This window comes from Melospiza melodia, unplaced genomic scaffold, assembly GCF_035770615.1.
Source record: "Melospiza melodia melodia isolate bMelMel2 unplaced genomic scaffold, bMelMel2.pri scaffold_149, whole genome shotgun sequence".
In the NCBI taxonomy this organism is placed as follows: domain Eukaryota; kingdom Metazoa; phylum Chordata; class Aves; order Passeriformes; family Passerellidae; genus Melospiza; species Melospiza melodia.
Window position 1 is genome coordinate 64,437 of NW_026948513.1, and position 14,475 is coordinate 78,911.

Here is a 14,475-nt window from a genome sequence, read left to right on the forward strand (position 1 = left end):
ACGTGCTGCCAGGCGGAGGAAGAGGTGGCAAAATGGCGGCGGGGGCTGAGGGGAGCTTGGTGCCTGTATTCACCCCCAGCCCAGTAATGGGATATTGGGGGCACCCCAAAATCCCAAGAGAAACCTTTATGTGAGGTGCTCAAACTCACCTGTACAGCTGAGAGTGCTGTGAGGGGTAAGGCTTATGGCTTGGGGAGCCACTCTCTGTCTTTTGGGGGTGAACAAGGGGGTTTGGGGGAGGTGTGGGACCTCAGGAATTGTTTGGGGTGTCCAAAGTGGTTTTTAGGGTGCTCTGGAGGGTTGGGGGGCTCATACAGTGTCAGAATGGGGCATTGGGTACTATAGGGATTAGAGAGGCTCTCAATAAACGGGATGCAGCCCTAATGCTGAGCACTCCCTTTGACCCCAATTTTGAGGTTCATTAAGTGGCTGAGCATTAAATCTGCTGAGTCAGCTGTAAAAACAGGGCACCCTCTATCATAGGGGGGCTCTACAACCCCACTCACCCCCCAAAACTCCCACAGGGACGTGGGGGAACCCCAAAAGCCTCCACAATTCAACCTCCTACTTGAGAGACCCCTCAAAGCACACCTACAGCACCCCTGTTCCCGCAGATCTTTTATTTCTAAAATAGAGCTTTTTTAACCACTTCTCCATTAAATATAATATTTTTATTTAATTTGTAGATGCCTCAAAACTGCATGGCCGCCTCCAAGGTCTCCGACAGCTTCGTGGCGATTTTCTCTGTGGGATGGGGGCGATCAGGAAATTGAAGGGAGGTGGTCAGGGAGGTTTGCAGGGGGGGTCAGGAAAATGGGGTGTCTTCACTTACGTGCTCTTTTTTGCAGTTTTTTCCTCCTTTTTCCAGCTGCCTGCAGCCCCCTGCCCCTGGAATAGAGGGGGGAGCGCAGCCACCTCCTCCAGGCTGGGGGCTCGGGGGCACCGGCTCCCCCCCAGAGCCCCCCGACTTCACCCGGGGCTTCAGCTCCACTGTCATCGTGCCAAGCTGTGGGGGGGACAAATATTAACCCCAAAAAAAACCCCAAAAATCCCCCCAACCTCAGCAAATCCCTTCCCACCTCCAGGTCGCCGCTGTCGTCCTCCATGGCTTCTCCTTCCCCTTCCTCCTCCGGGACAGCTCAAGCCCTGTCACCGTCACTGGGACAGCTGTGGGGGGGTCCAGGTGAGTTTTAGGGGGATCCAGGTGAGTTTTGGGGGGTCCCGAGGGAGATGGGAGGGGGGTTCAGGTGTTTCTCACCTGCCAGGGCCTCGGCATCACCCCGTTCCAGAGCTTCCAGGTCCAGTGCTGGCCCCAGTGCTGGCAGGATTTGGGCCTCGAGCTGCACCCCCTGAGATTTGGGGGGTGTGGTGTAGTAGGTGATCTTGCCACTGTGAAAAAAAGGGGGGTCAGGGGTGTGGGGAGACCCCTCCTGTCCCCAAAAATAGAACTCAGGGTATGGGGGGACCCTGCAGCCCCTCCCAAATGGGGTAACGGGGTTGAAAGATGCCTCCAGTCCCCAAAAAGGGAATCACAAGGTGTGAAAGAACAGCTCTGAAGCCTGAAAAAGGGGAGTCAAGATGTGTGGGAGACCCCACAGCCCCCCAGAAAGGGGTCCTAGGGTCTGAAAAAACCCCTTTGGTTCACAACAAAAGGCTCAGAAAGTGTGGAAAGACCCCTCGTGTCCCTAAAAATGGGGTCAGGGCATAGGGAGACCTTGTAGCCCCCCCATAAAATGGGGTTAGGCTGTGTGGAAAGACCTCTCCTGTGCCCAAAATGGGGTCAGGGTGTATGGGTACCCTCCTCAGCCCTCCAAAAAAGGGGTGAGGGTGTGGGAAGATCCTTCCACCCACCCAAAAAAAGGGGGTCAGGCTGTGGAAACCCTTCCACCCACCCAAAAAAAAAGGGATCAGGATGTGGAAAGCTCTCCCAAGCTCCTCCAAAATGGGGGGAGGGTGTGGGAAGACCCCTCCACCCACCCAAAAAAGGGGATCAGGGTGTGGAAACCCTTCCCAACCCCTCAGAAATGGGCTCAGGGTATGGAAACCCCTCCCAGCCCCCCAAAAAGGGGGGTCAAAGTGGGAAACCCACTCCCAACTCCTCCAAAATGGGGTGAGGGTGTGGGAAGACCCTTCCACCCACCCGAAAAAGGGGGTCAGGGTAAAGAAACCCCTCCCAACCCCTCAGAAACAGGTTCAGGGTGTGGGAACCCCTCCCCAGCCCCTCCAAAATGTGGTGAGGGTGTGGGAAGACCCTTTCACCACCCAAAAGAGTGAGTCGGAGCAGGGAAACACAACCCCAACCTCTCCAAAAAGGGGTGGGAGTGTGGGAAGACCCCTCCACCCACCCTAAAAAATGGGGTCAGGGTAAAGAAACCCCTCCCAGCCCCTCAGAAAGAGGTTCAGGGTGTGGGAAGACCCCTCCAACTCCCCCAAAAAAGGGGGTTAGAGTGGGAAACCCACCCCCAACCCCTCAGAAACAGGTTCAGGGTGTGGGAAGACCCCTCCCAGCCCCCCAAAAAGGGGGGTCAGAGTGGGAAACCCACCCCCAACCCCTCCAAAAATGGGTGTGGGCATGAGAAGACCCTTCTACCCACCCAAAAAAGGGGGTCAGTGTGAAGAAACCCCTCCCAGTCCCCCCAAAAAAAGGGAGTCAGAACGGGAAACCAACCCCCAGGTGCTCCAAAAAGGGGTGAGGGTGTGGGAAGACCCCCTCCACCCACCCGAAAAAGGGGGTCAGGGTAAAGAAACCCCTCCCAACCCCTCAGAAACAGGTTCAGGGTGGGGGAAGACCCCTCCCAAGCCCCTGAAAAAAGGGAGTCAAGAGTGAAGAAACCCCTCCCAGCCCCCCAAAATGGGCTCAGGTTGTGGGGACCCCCCCCCCAGAAGTTCCCTGTCCCCCCCAGACCTGGTCCAGTCGCGCAGCAGGGCCGTGGCGGCCGCGTTGGCATCCGGGAGCCCCCCCGGGCGGAGCCGGCCCTGCCGCCGGGCCAGGTGTGCCAGGAACTGCAGGGGGTCAGGGCAGGGGGGCACCCCATAGAGCTGGCTCAGCTGGGGGGCAGGAAAAGAGGGGTTTGGGGGGGTGGGCACAGCGGGGACTGGCACCTGTGCCACCCTCGGGGGCCGAAATGGGCTGGGAATGGCCAAAGTGGGGTGAGGGAGTCGCCATGAAATAACCTCCCCAGTGTTGAGCCCCGCCTTAATTCCAAATTTTGGGGGTCACTGAATCCCCTGAAGAGCTGAGATGGAAAAATGGGTCCCCCCAAATTGGGAACATCACACTGCCACCGGGCCAGGTGGGACAGAAACTGCAGGTGGGCACTGCAGCTGGGACAAAAATTGGGACAAAACCCATGGAATTGGAGCTGGCTCAGCTGTGGGGGGACACAGAGGGGTTTGGGGGGTGGGCACAGTGGGAACTGGCACCCTGTGCCACCCTCAGGGGCCAAAATGGGCCTGGGAATGGCCAAAGTGGGGTGGGGGGTCCCCCCTGAAATAATCTCCCCAGTGTTGAGCCCCCCCTTAATCCCAATTTTGGGGGTCACTGAATCCCCTGAAGAGCTGAGATGGAAAGATGGGGTGCCCTGAAATTGGGAATGTTGCCTTGCTACCAGATCAGGTGGGACAGAAACTGCAGGGGGGCACTTGCAGCTGGGACAAAAACTGGGACAAACTGGGACAAAACCCCATGGAATTGGAGCTGGCTCGGCTAGGTGGGGACACAGAGCGGTTTGGGAGCGTGGGCAACAGCGGGGGACTGGCACCCTGTGCCACCCTCGGGGGCCGAAATGGGCTGGAAATGCCCAAAGTGGGGCAGAGTCTCCCTGAAATAACCTCCCCTCCCCTGGGTAGTGGGCAGCCCCAGTGTTGACCCCCCCTTAATCCCAATTTTGGGGTCACTGAATCCCCTGAAGAGCTGAGCTGGAAAAATGGGGGTCCCCCAAATTGGGAACATGGCATTGCCACCGGGCCAGGTGGGACAGAAACTGCAGGGGGGCACTGCAGCTGGGACAAAAATTGGGACAAAACCCCATGGAATTGGAGCTGGCTCAGCTGTGGGGGGACACAGAGGGGTTTGGAGGGTGGGCACAGCGGGGACTGGCACCCTGTGCCACCCTCGGGGGCCAAAATGGGCTGGAAATGCCCAAAGTGGGGCAGAGTCTCCTGAAATAACCTGCCCTCCCCCTGGATAGTGGGCAGCCCCAGTGCTGACCCCCCCTTAATCCCAATTTTGGGGGGTCACTGAGTCCCCCAAAGAGCTGAGTGCTAAATCTGCTGATTCAGCTGGAAAAATGGGGTCCCCCCAAATTCAGGGCGCTGCCATGGGGATGGGGATCCCCCCACACCCCCCCCGGGGGTCCCCATTACCTGCTGGGGGGGGCAGCGCTGCAGGATGGCGCAGGCCGGGCCCAGGGGGTCCCGCAGGCGCTGGGGGGCCAGGGCCCCCCTCAGGGGGGGCGGCGGCCGGGGGGTCCCCCGAGTCCAGCACCACCCCCCGGGCAGTCCAGGAGCCGGATGTGCCCGTCCAGCTGCACGGCCTGCAGGCACCTGGGGGCGGGGCCGAGGGACACAGCCACTGTGCACCTGGGTGGGGTCTGTGCCACACCCACACCTGGGCAGTCTGTGCCACACACACACCTCGGTGGGTATGTGTGTCACACCCACACCTGGGTGGGGTCTGTGCCACACACACACCTGGGTGGGGTCTGTGCCACACACACACCTGGGTGGGGTCTGTGCCATGCCCACCACACCTGGGCAGTCTGTGCCACACACACACCTGGGTGGGGTCCGTGCCACACACACGCCTGGGTGGGGTCTGTGCCACACACACACCTGGGTGGGCTATGTGCCACACCCACCACACCTGGGCAGTCCGTACCACACACACACCTGGGTGGGGTGTGTGCCATGCCCACCACACCTGGGCAGTCTATGCCACACCCACCACACCTGGGCAGTCTGTACCACACACACACCTGGGTGGGGTGTGTGCCATGCCCACCACACCTGGGCAGTCTGTGCCATACCCACTGCACCTGGGCAGTCTATGCCACACCCATCCGTACTTGGGCAGGGTCTGAGTGCCACACCCACACCTGGGTGGGGTCTGTGCCATGCCCACCACACCTGGGCAGTCTGTACCACACACACACCTGGGTGGGGTCTGTGCCACACACACACCTGGGTGGGGTCTGTACCACACACACACCTGGGTGGGGTATGTGCCATGCCCACCACACCTGGGTGGCTCTGTGTGCCACACACACACCTGGGCAGGGTCTGTGTGCCACACCCACCACACCTGGGCAGTCTATGCCACACCCATCCGTACTTGGGCAGGGTCTGAGTGCCACACCCACACCTGGGTGAGGTATGTGCCATTCCACCACACCTGGGCAGTCCGTACCACACACACACCTGGGGTGGGGTCTGTGCCACACCCACACCCGGGCAGGCTCTCCATGCCACACCCACCACACACCTGGGCAGGGTCTGTGCCACACCCCCACCTGGGCAGGGTCCCCCCAGGCTCCACCCACAGCCCCCCCGCCCCCCCAGGTGGGCTCACCTGGTGACCCCGGCGTGGCGCCCACCCCGCAGGCGCGGCTGCGCTTGAGGCTGTTGATGAGGCTGCTCTTGCCCACGTTGGGGTACCCTGGGGAAGGGGCTGGAGTCAGGGGGAGCCCCCAAAACGCAGCCCCCGTTCAACCCCAGCCCCCCAACCGTCCCCCCAAAACCCCCACTCCCCACTCGGTTATTTCACAGCGCACTCAAACCCAGCCCCCAAAAATGCCCCCATATTCCCCCAGCCCCCCAAAATCCCTCCATATTCCCCCATTCCCCCAAAATCCCCCCATATTCCCCCAGCCCCCAAAATCCCCCCATATTCCCCCATTCCCCAAAATCCCCCCGTATTCCCCCAGCCCCCCAAAATCCCCCCGTATTCCCCCAGTACCCCGAAGCCCCCAGCCCCACTCACTCATTACACCCCGCTATTTCACAGCCCCCCATGATCCTCCTGCCCCCCACTCCTCCCACAGCCCCCCAAACCCCCCTCACACCCCAACCCTCCATTTCACAGCCCCCCAAACCCAAACCTTCTCTCATACCCCAACCCTCCATTTCACAGCCCCCAAACCCAAACCTTCTCTCATACCCCAACCCTCCATTTCACAGCCCCCCAAACCCAAACCTTCTCTCACACCCCAACCCTCCATTTCACAGCCCCCCCAAACCCCCCTCACACCCCAAACCCTCCATTTCACAGCCCCCCTCAACTCTCAGCCCCCCAATCCCCCAATCCTCCCTTCACAGCCCCCCTCAACCCCCAAACCCCCTTTTACAGCCCAGCCCTCCCTTTCACAGTCCCCCACGTTCCCCTGTCCCCCAATCCTCCCACAGCCCCCCCAAACCCTCCTCACACCCCAACCTCCATTTCACAGCCCCCCAAACCCCCCTCACACCCCAACCCTCCATTTCTCAGCCCCCCTCAACCCCCAGCCCCCCAAAACCCCCCCTTACACCCTGACCTCCCTTTCACAGCCTTTCATTCATCCCTCAAACCCCACAAATCCCCTCACACCCCAATCCCCCACTTCATGGCTCCCCTCAACCCCCAGCCCCCCAAACCCTCCCTTGCACCCCAATCCCCCCTTTCACAGCCCCCTTCAAACCCCAAACCCCCTCTGACACCCCAACCTTCCCTTCCACAGCCCCCCCCTGTGCCCCCCCAGCCCCTCACTGACCCACGACCCCCACGGTGATGGAGCCCCTGCCCTCCCCGCAGCGCCCGTAGTTCCTCAGGAGGTGCAGGAGGTTCTCGGCCCCCACGCAGGCGCCCCCAGCCAGAACATCCTTGGGGGCTGTGTCCGCTGGCATCCAGCTCTGCTTCTGTGGGGCACAGATTGGGGGGAGTCAGGGGGACCCCCTGCCCTGAGCCCCCCCAGACCCCCCCAGCACCCACCAGGTTCTGGCTCTGCTGCTGCGTGCACGCCTTGAAGGCCACGGTGGGGAATTCGTTCCTCAGGTGCTTCAGCCACGCGGCCACCACGTCCTGCGGCACCAGGTCTGCGCAAGGGGACACACACGGCCGTGGGACACACAGGGGGACCCCCCAAAATCTGCGCTGGGACCCCCCCAGATCACACACAGCCCCCCCCCCTCACCGATCTTGTTGAGGACGAGCACGAGGCGCTGCTGGACCGCAGGGCGCCCTCGAGCCGGGGGCTGCGGCAGCCCTGGGGGTCCCGGGCGTCCAGCACCTCCAGCACCACGTCAGAGGCCGTCAGCACCTGCCAAAATCGGGGTTCAGATGGGGGGAAAAGACCCCCCCAAAAATCAAAAATCCCCCTCAGCCCAGCCCACCCCAAGGCACTGACCTTGCGCAGCTCCCGGCCAAAATGGCGCAGCGACGCCTCGTCCTGGGGGGGCTGGGGGGGCTCCTCATCCTCCTCTTCCTTCTCCTGGGAGCACCTGTGTTAGGGGGACCCCCACAGGATGGGGGCACACCCGGGGAGCTCCCCCAAACTCTGGGGGAGCCCCCTGTGTGGGGAGCCCCTTGTCCTGGAGAAGAGCCCCCCCCCATCCTTCCAGGGGGAGCCTCTCACTCTCAGAACACTCTCTTTAGGGAGCCCCCCATTCTTTGGGGACCCCTCTCCCTTGGGGAGCCCCCCATTCTTTGGGGAGCCCCCTTTCTTGGGAGCCCCCCCGGGTGTCCCCAGCCCCACCTGGCTCTGGAAGCGCTGCTGTCGCTGCAGAGCATCCGCCAGCTGCACGGCCAGGCTGTGAGCGCTGCTGCCCCTTCAGTGCCTGTGGGACACAGACCCCAAACACCCCCATTTCAGACCCCAAACACCCCCATTTCAGACCCCAAACCCCTCCCTGGGGTCAGACCCCAAATATCCACTGGGCCAGACCCCAAACCCCTCTAGGGGTCAGACCCCAAACTCCCCCATTTCCAACCCCAAATCCCCTCTGGGGTCAGATCCCAAACCCCCTTAGAGGTCAGACCCCAAATCCCCCAGATCAGACCCCAAACCCCCTCTGGGGCCAGACCCCAAACTCCCCAGGTCAGACCCCAAACCCCTCTAGGGGTCAGACCCCCAAACTCCCCCATTTCCAACCCCAAATCCCCTCTGGGGTCAGACCCCAACCTCCCCTAGGTCAGATCGTAAATGCCCCCAGGTCAGACCCAAACCCCCTCTGGGGTCAGACCCCAAACCCCCTTGGAGGTCAGACCCCAAACCCTCACTGAGGTCAGACCCCAAACTCCCCCATTTCCAACCCCAAATCCCCTCTGAGGTCAGATCCCAAATTCCCTCTGGGGTCAGACCCCAAACCCCCCAGATCAGACCCCAAACCCCCTCTGGGGTCAGACCCCAAACCCCCTTGGAGGTCAGACCCCAAATCCCCCAGATCAGACCCCAAACCCTCACTGAGGTCAGACCCCAAACCCCCCAGATCAGACCCCAAACCCTCACTGAGGTCAGACCGGAGAGGTGCCCCCCACAGCCCCCCCCGGTTTGTACTTGAGGCGGGACCCCAAAATTCCCCACCGGGGTCACGATGGGAGGAACGCCCCAAAATCCTCCTGTGCTCAGATTTGGCAGGGACACCCCAAAACACCCCGTGGAAACCCCAGAATCTGGGGGACAACCCCGAACTCCCCCCGCGGGGTCACCCCCAAAACGCCCCCCGGGTTCTTCACCCGTCTCTGCCGGGTCTTGCTCTGCTGCTCCGCGAAGGCGGCGAAGCGGCCGAGCTGCGGCACCCCCGGGTCCTTCTTGATCCCGACTCGGGCTCGCAGGGCCTGGGGACAACGCGGGGGTGACGCGGGGACAACGCGGGGGTGACGCGGAGACACCCCGAGAGAGGGGGCGTCACACACAGGGGGGGGTCACAAGGGCTGCACCCCAAACCCGCCCGGCTCGGGCTCACCTGGACGCGCTTCTTGCGGGACTTCTCCACCTGTCGCCCTGCAGGGAGGGGCGCGGTGAGTGCGGGGAGGGTCCCCAGAGCCCCCCGAGCCCTCCCGGTGCCTCCCCGAACTCACGGGACCGGGTCATGGCTGCGGCTCCCACGCCGCCGGGGTTGCTTGCCGCTGGGGAATGACGTCACTTCCGGCGCAGCGAAAAGGCTTCATCGCCACGCCAAGATGGCGACCAACTGCACCATTCAACATGGCGCCCCACCCCCCCCACGGCAATACCGCACCCAAGATGGCGGCCTCCATCTGGTACCTCAACACCCCCCAGGCCACACCCAATATGGCGTCTCCCGACCCTCCCCACAATGTGGCCAACGCGCCACGCTCCGCATGGCGGCCACAGCGACACAGTCACGCTCAAGATGGCGGACAGCAGCAAACCCGCCTTTGGTGCCACATCCAACATGGCGGCCCCACCACCGCCACACCCAAAATGGCGGCCAGCCTCCACCCGCCACACCCAAAATGGCGGCCACGCCCACCCCTCCCCCCAAGAACGACCGGGACTGCCCTTACCAAGAGTGCACTTTTTTATTCCTTTTTTTTTTTTTTTAACTTTTTTCTCTCAGTTTTGGGGTGGGGGGAGGGGGCTGAACTTCTTATTTATAATTTCTGGGGGCTCCCCCCTTTCACCATCCCCGCCCCCCCCCAGCCCCCACACAGGGGGGAGGGGGTGAGGGGGGCGTGGTAAGGAGGGAACCCCCAACCCTCCAACAGAGCAAAAAACCCCCCCCAAACCGGGACCGGAGAAAAAAAAAAAAAAAAAAAGAAAAATAATAAACCCCGAAAAAAACAAAACAAACCAAAAAAAGCCAATGGAACCAAAAAATATATATATATTTATAGAGCCCCTGCGGGGGGGCCGGCGCGGCCCCCCTAGGCCAGGCCGAAGCCCTCGGAGCACTCCTGGATGGCCAGCAGCAGCATGTGCCGCAGCTTCTCGTAGCTCTCGTAGGCCGGCAGGTCCAGCTGGTTGAAGCTGGGGACACACCCGTGTCATTGTCACCACCCCCCGGTGCCACCGTGCCATCCCCATGTTCCTGTCCCAGCTTTGTCCCCCCCACAGCTCTGAGCTGGTGTCATTGTCACACCACACCCCCCCCCCCAGTCCTGCTCCTTGGGTGTGTCCCCATGCCAGGGTCACCCCAGTGCCACCTCAGCTGTGTGTCCCTGTCCTCCCATCTCCATGTCCTCCCGGTGTCCCCTGCCACCCTTTCATGGCCCCTTGTGCCAGGTGTGGGCAGAAGGTGGTGGTCCAAGTGTCCCCTGATGTCCCCCCGTGTCCCTCACCAGGTGTTTGTCAGGGGAAAGTGCTCAGTGTCCCATCCTGTGTCTCCATTCCAGGTGTGTGCTGGGATTGTGTGCTCAGTGTCCCCTCACGTCCTCTTGTCAATTTGTGTTCCCACGTCCCCTCACCAGCTGTTCACCAGGTTGTCACCCCCCATGTCCCTGTGTCCCCCTATGTCCCTGTGTCCCCTTGCCAGGTGTGTGCTGGAGGGACAGCACAGTGCTCAGTGTCCCCTCCTCACGTCCGTGTCCCTGTGTCCCCATGTCCCCTCACCAGGTGTGGGGCCAAGGGCAGGGTTCAGTGTCCCCATGTCCCCCCGTGTCCCCCTGTCCCTCACCAAGTGTGCCGAGGGCAGCCAGTTGGTGTCCCCATGTCCCCCCCTGTGTCCCCAGTGTCCCCAGTGTCCCTCACCAGGTGTGTGCTGAGGGCAGGGCTCAGTGTCCCCATGTCCCCCCATGTCCCCCCATGTCCCCAGTGTCCCTCTCCAGGTGTGTGCCGAGGGCAGCTGGTCGGTGTCCCCCCCTCTGTCCCCTCCACGTCCCCCCCATGTCCCCTCACCAGGTGTGTGCCGAGGGCAGTGGGTCGGTGTCCCCCCCATGTCCCTGTGTCCCCTCAATGTCCCCGTGTCCCCCCCATGTCCCCATACCAGGTGTGTGCCGAGGGCAGTGGGTCGGTGTCCCCATGTCCCCCTCATGTCCTAGTGTTCCCTCATGTCCCTGTGTCCCCATGTCCCCCCATGTCCCCAATGTCCCCTCACCAGGTGTGTGCCGAGGGCAGAGCTCAGTGTCCCCATGTCCCCCCATGTCCCCCTCCTGACCCTCCCCAGGTGTGTGCCAAGGGCAGCCGGTCGGTGTCCCCATGTCCCCCCATGTTCTTGTGTTCCCTCATGTCCCTGTGTCCCCTCAGTGTCCCCATGTCCCCATTCCAGGTGTGTGCCGAGGGCAGCCGGTTGGTGTCCCCATGTCCCCCCATGTCCCCAGTGTCCCTCACCAGGTGTGTGCTGAGGGCAGGGCTCAGCGTCCCCATGTCCCCACGTGTCCCCCCATGTCCCCATACCAGGTGTGTGCTGAGGGCAGTGGGTCGGTGTCCCCATGTCCCCCTCATGTCCTTGTGTTCCCTCACGTCCCTGTGTCCCCATGTCCCCCCCAGTGTCCCCATGTCCCCTCCAGTGTCCCCAATGTCCCTCACCAGGTGTGTGCCGAGGGCAGGGCTCAGTGTCCCCATGTCCCCCAGTGTCCCTCACCAGGTGTGTGCCGAGGGCAGTGGGTCGGTGTCCCCATGTCCCCCCATGTCCCCAATGTCCCCTCACCAGGTGTGTGCCGAGGGCAGGGCTCAGTGTCCTCATGTCCCCCATGTCCCCTCACCAGGTGTGTGCCGAGGGCAGGCGGTCGGTGTCCTCATGTCCCCCCCATGTCCCCGTGTTCCCTCATGTCCCTGTGTCCCCTCAGTGTCCCCATGTCCCCCCATGTCCCCATACCAGGTGTGTGCCGAGGGCAGCCGGTCAGTGTCCCCCCTCTGTCCCCATGTCCCTCCCAGTGTCCCCAATGTCCCCTCACCAGGTGTGTGCCGAGGGCAGCTGGTCGGTGTCCCCCCTCTGTCCCCATGTCCCCCTCATGTCCCTGTGTCCCCTCAGTGTCCCCATGTCCCCCCATGTCCCCATACCAGGTGTGTGCCGAGGGCAGCCGGTCGGTGGAGCGGTCGTCGCGGTGGATCTGGAATTTCTGGATGCCGTTCATGCCCTCGAGGGCGGCGAATCCCTGCAGGGGCACCTTGGACGTGCCCGTCACGAACTGCAGGAACTTGGCGCGGTCGGCCTGGTCGAAGGAGCGCAGGGCACGCCAGAACCACTGGATCTGGGCACGGCGACAGCGACAGGGACAGGGACAGTCAGCGGCTGGGACTCCCTGAAATCCCCCCAGAACCCCCTTGGAACCCCACAGAATCCCCCATGATCCCCCCCAGGTGCCAGCCCCACCTGGAGGGAGTTGCCCTGGTACCCAGAACCCCCTGAAATTGCCCCAGAACCCCCTGAAATCCACCTGGAACACCCTGAAATTCCTGCAGGACCCCTCCAGGGGCCATCCCCAACCTGGATGGAGTTGCCCTGGTACCTAGAAACACCCCAGAACACTCAAAACTTCCCCAGAACCCCCTGAGATCACCCCAGGACCTCCTGAAATCCCTCCTGAAACCCCCCAGGACCCGGCCCCACCCGGATAGAGATGCCCTGGTACCCTGAACCCTCTCAGAACCCCCTGAAACCCCCCCAGGACCCCGCCACCACCTGGATGGAGTTGGCCTGGTACCCAAGACCCCCCTGGAACCCACTGAAATCCCCCCAGAACTCCTGAGATACCTCCAGAATCCCCTGAGACCCCTCCCGGACCCCCTGAAAGGCCCCCAGGACCCCAGCCCCACCTGGATGGAGATGCCCTGGTACCCTGAACCCTCCAGAACCCTCTGAGATCACCCCAGAACCCCCTGAAACGCCCCAGGACTCCCTGAGATCACCCCAGGACCTCCTGAAATCACCCGAGACCCCCCCCACAGGACCCCCCCAGGACCCCAGCCCCACCTGGATGGAGTTGCCCTGGTACCCTGAACCCTCCCAGAACCCTCTGAGATCACCCCAGAAGCCCCTGAGATCACCCCAGAACCTCCTGAAACGCCCCCAGGACCCCCTGAGATCACCCCAGAACCTCCTGAAATCACCCGAGACCCCCCCCCAGGACCCAGCCCCACCCGGATGGAGATGCCCTGGTACCCAGAACCCTCTCAGAACCCCCTGAGATCACCCCAGAACCCCCTGAAACGCCCCCAGGACCCCCTGAGATCACCCCAAGACCTCCTGAAATCGCCCAAGACCCCCCCCAGGACCCCCCCAGGACCCCAGCCCCACCTGGATGGAGTTGCCCTGGTACTTGTGGTACTCGGTGTTGGCCTTGAGGTCGTCGATGTCGATGGTGGGCAGCCCCGAGATGAGCAGCTCCAGCTCCTGCTCCGTGAAGATGGAGATGAGGCGCTTGGGGATGATCTCGTAGAAAACCTTCCAGGAACGCCGCCAGCTGCTTCCTGATGGCTCCTGCGGGATTTTGGGGGGGGTCAGGAGGGTCCTGGGAGCCCCCCCGGAGCCCCCCCAGCCCCGATGCTCACCGGTCATGCGCATCTGGCACACGAGGTGCACGTACTCCTTCTTGTTCTCCTCCGTCACCAGCACGTTGGCCCCGTTGGGCTTCAGGTCCCGCACCTCGCACACCCCAAATTCCTGCACCTGGAGGGGGACAGGGGCTCATCAGGGTGTGGGGACATTCCTGAACCTTGTACACCCCAAATTCCTGCACCTGGAGGGGGACAGGGGCTCATCAGGGTGTGGGGACATTCCTGAACCTTGTACACCCCAAATTCCTGCACCTGGAGGGGGACAGGGGCTCATCAGGGTGTGGGGACATTCTGAACCTTGTACACCCCAAATTCCTGCACCTGGAGGGGGACAGGGGCTCATCAGGGTGTGGGGACATTCCTGAGCCTCGAAACCCCCCAAATTCCTGCATCTGGGAGGGTCACCAGGGTGTGGGGATATTCCTGAACCTTGCACATCCCAAATTCCTGAACCTGGGGGGTCATGGGGGGGGGTCAGCAGAGCATGGGGATATTCCTGAGCCTCGAAATCCCAAATTCCTGCAACCGGGGGTGTCAGCAGGGTGTGGGGAAATGGGGGGGACATTTCTGAATCTCAAACTCCCCGAATTCCTGAACCTGGAGGGGGACAGGGACTCATCAGGGTGTGGGGATATTCCTGAGCCTCGAAATCCCCAAATTCCTGCACCTGGAGGGGCATGGGAGGGTCACCAGGGTGTGGGGACATTCCTGAACCTTGTACACCCCGAATTCCTGCACCTGGGAGGGCACGGGGGGGGGGTCAGCAGGGTGTGGGGATATGGGGGGGACATTTCTGAATCTCAAACTCCCCAAATTCCTGCACCTGGGGAACTCCAAACATCCCAAATTTGTTCACCAGAGGAGCACAGGGGGGTTAGCAGGGAGTGGGGACATCCCTGAGCCTCAAACACCCCAAATTTCCACACCGGGGGAACCTCAAAAACCCCAAATTCCTGCACCTGAGGGGGTCACCAGGGTGTGGGGACATCCCTGAGCCTCAAACACCCCAAATTTCCACACCTGGGCAACCTCAAACTCCCCA

The 14,475-nt window shown here is 62.2% G+C and overlaps 2 protein-coding genes across 2 annotated transcripts in view; both read right to left on the reverse strand.

The window, feature by feature from the left end:
* Positions 1–649: 649 nt before the first annotated feature.
* Positions 650–9,080, reverse strand: LOC134433220 (guanine nucleotide-binding protein-like 3-like protein). The gene is given in 22 exon segments (XM_063182086.1): positions 650–744; positions 833–881; positions 883–939; positions 941–1,006; positions 1,080–1,132; positions 1,135–1,167; positions 1,259–1,389; positions 2,906–3,048; positions 4,366–4,452; positions 4,454–4,492; positions 4,494–4,581; positions 5,578–5,656; positions 6,747–6,891; positions 6,965–7,068; positions 7,167–7,202; positions 7,205–7,292; positions 7,380–7,463; positions 7,728–7,784; positions 7,786–7,809; positions 8,708–8,809; positions 8,938–8,975; positions 9,053–9,080. Coding segments are annotated over 22 exon segments (1,569 nt in total). The 5' UTR covers positions 9,066–9,080; the 3' UTR covers positions 650–691.
* A 724-nt stretch (positions 9,081–9,804) lies between these two features.
* LOC134433229 (E3 ubiquitin-protein ligase HUWE1-like) overlaps positions 9,805–14,475 on the reverse strand; it is a 98,609-nt gene continuing 93,938 nt past the window's right edge. Inside the window, 5 exon segments of the mRNA XM_063182098.1 lie at positions 9,805–9,965; positions 11,937–12,127; positions 13,174–13,317; positions 13,319–13,356; positions 13,428–13,545. Of these exon segments, the coding sequence (XP_063038168.1) occupies positions 9,863–9,965; positions 11,937–12,127; positions 13,174–13,317; positions 13,319–13,356; positions 13,428–13,545 (594 nt within the window). The 3' untranslated portion in view covers positions 9,805–9,862.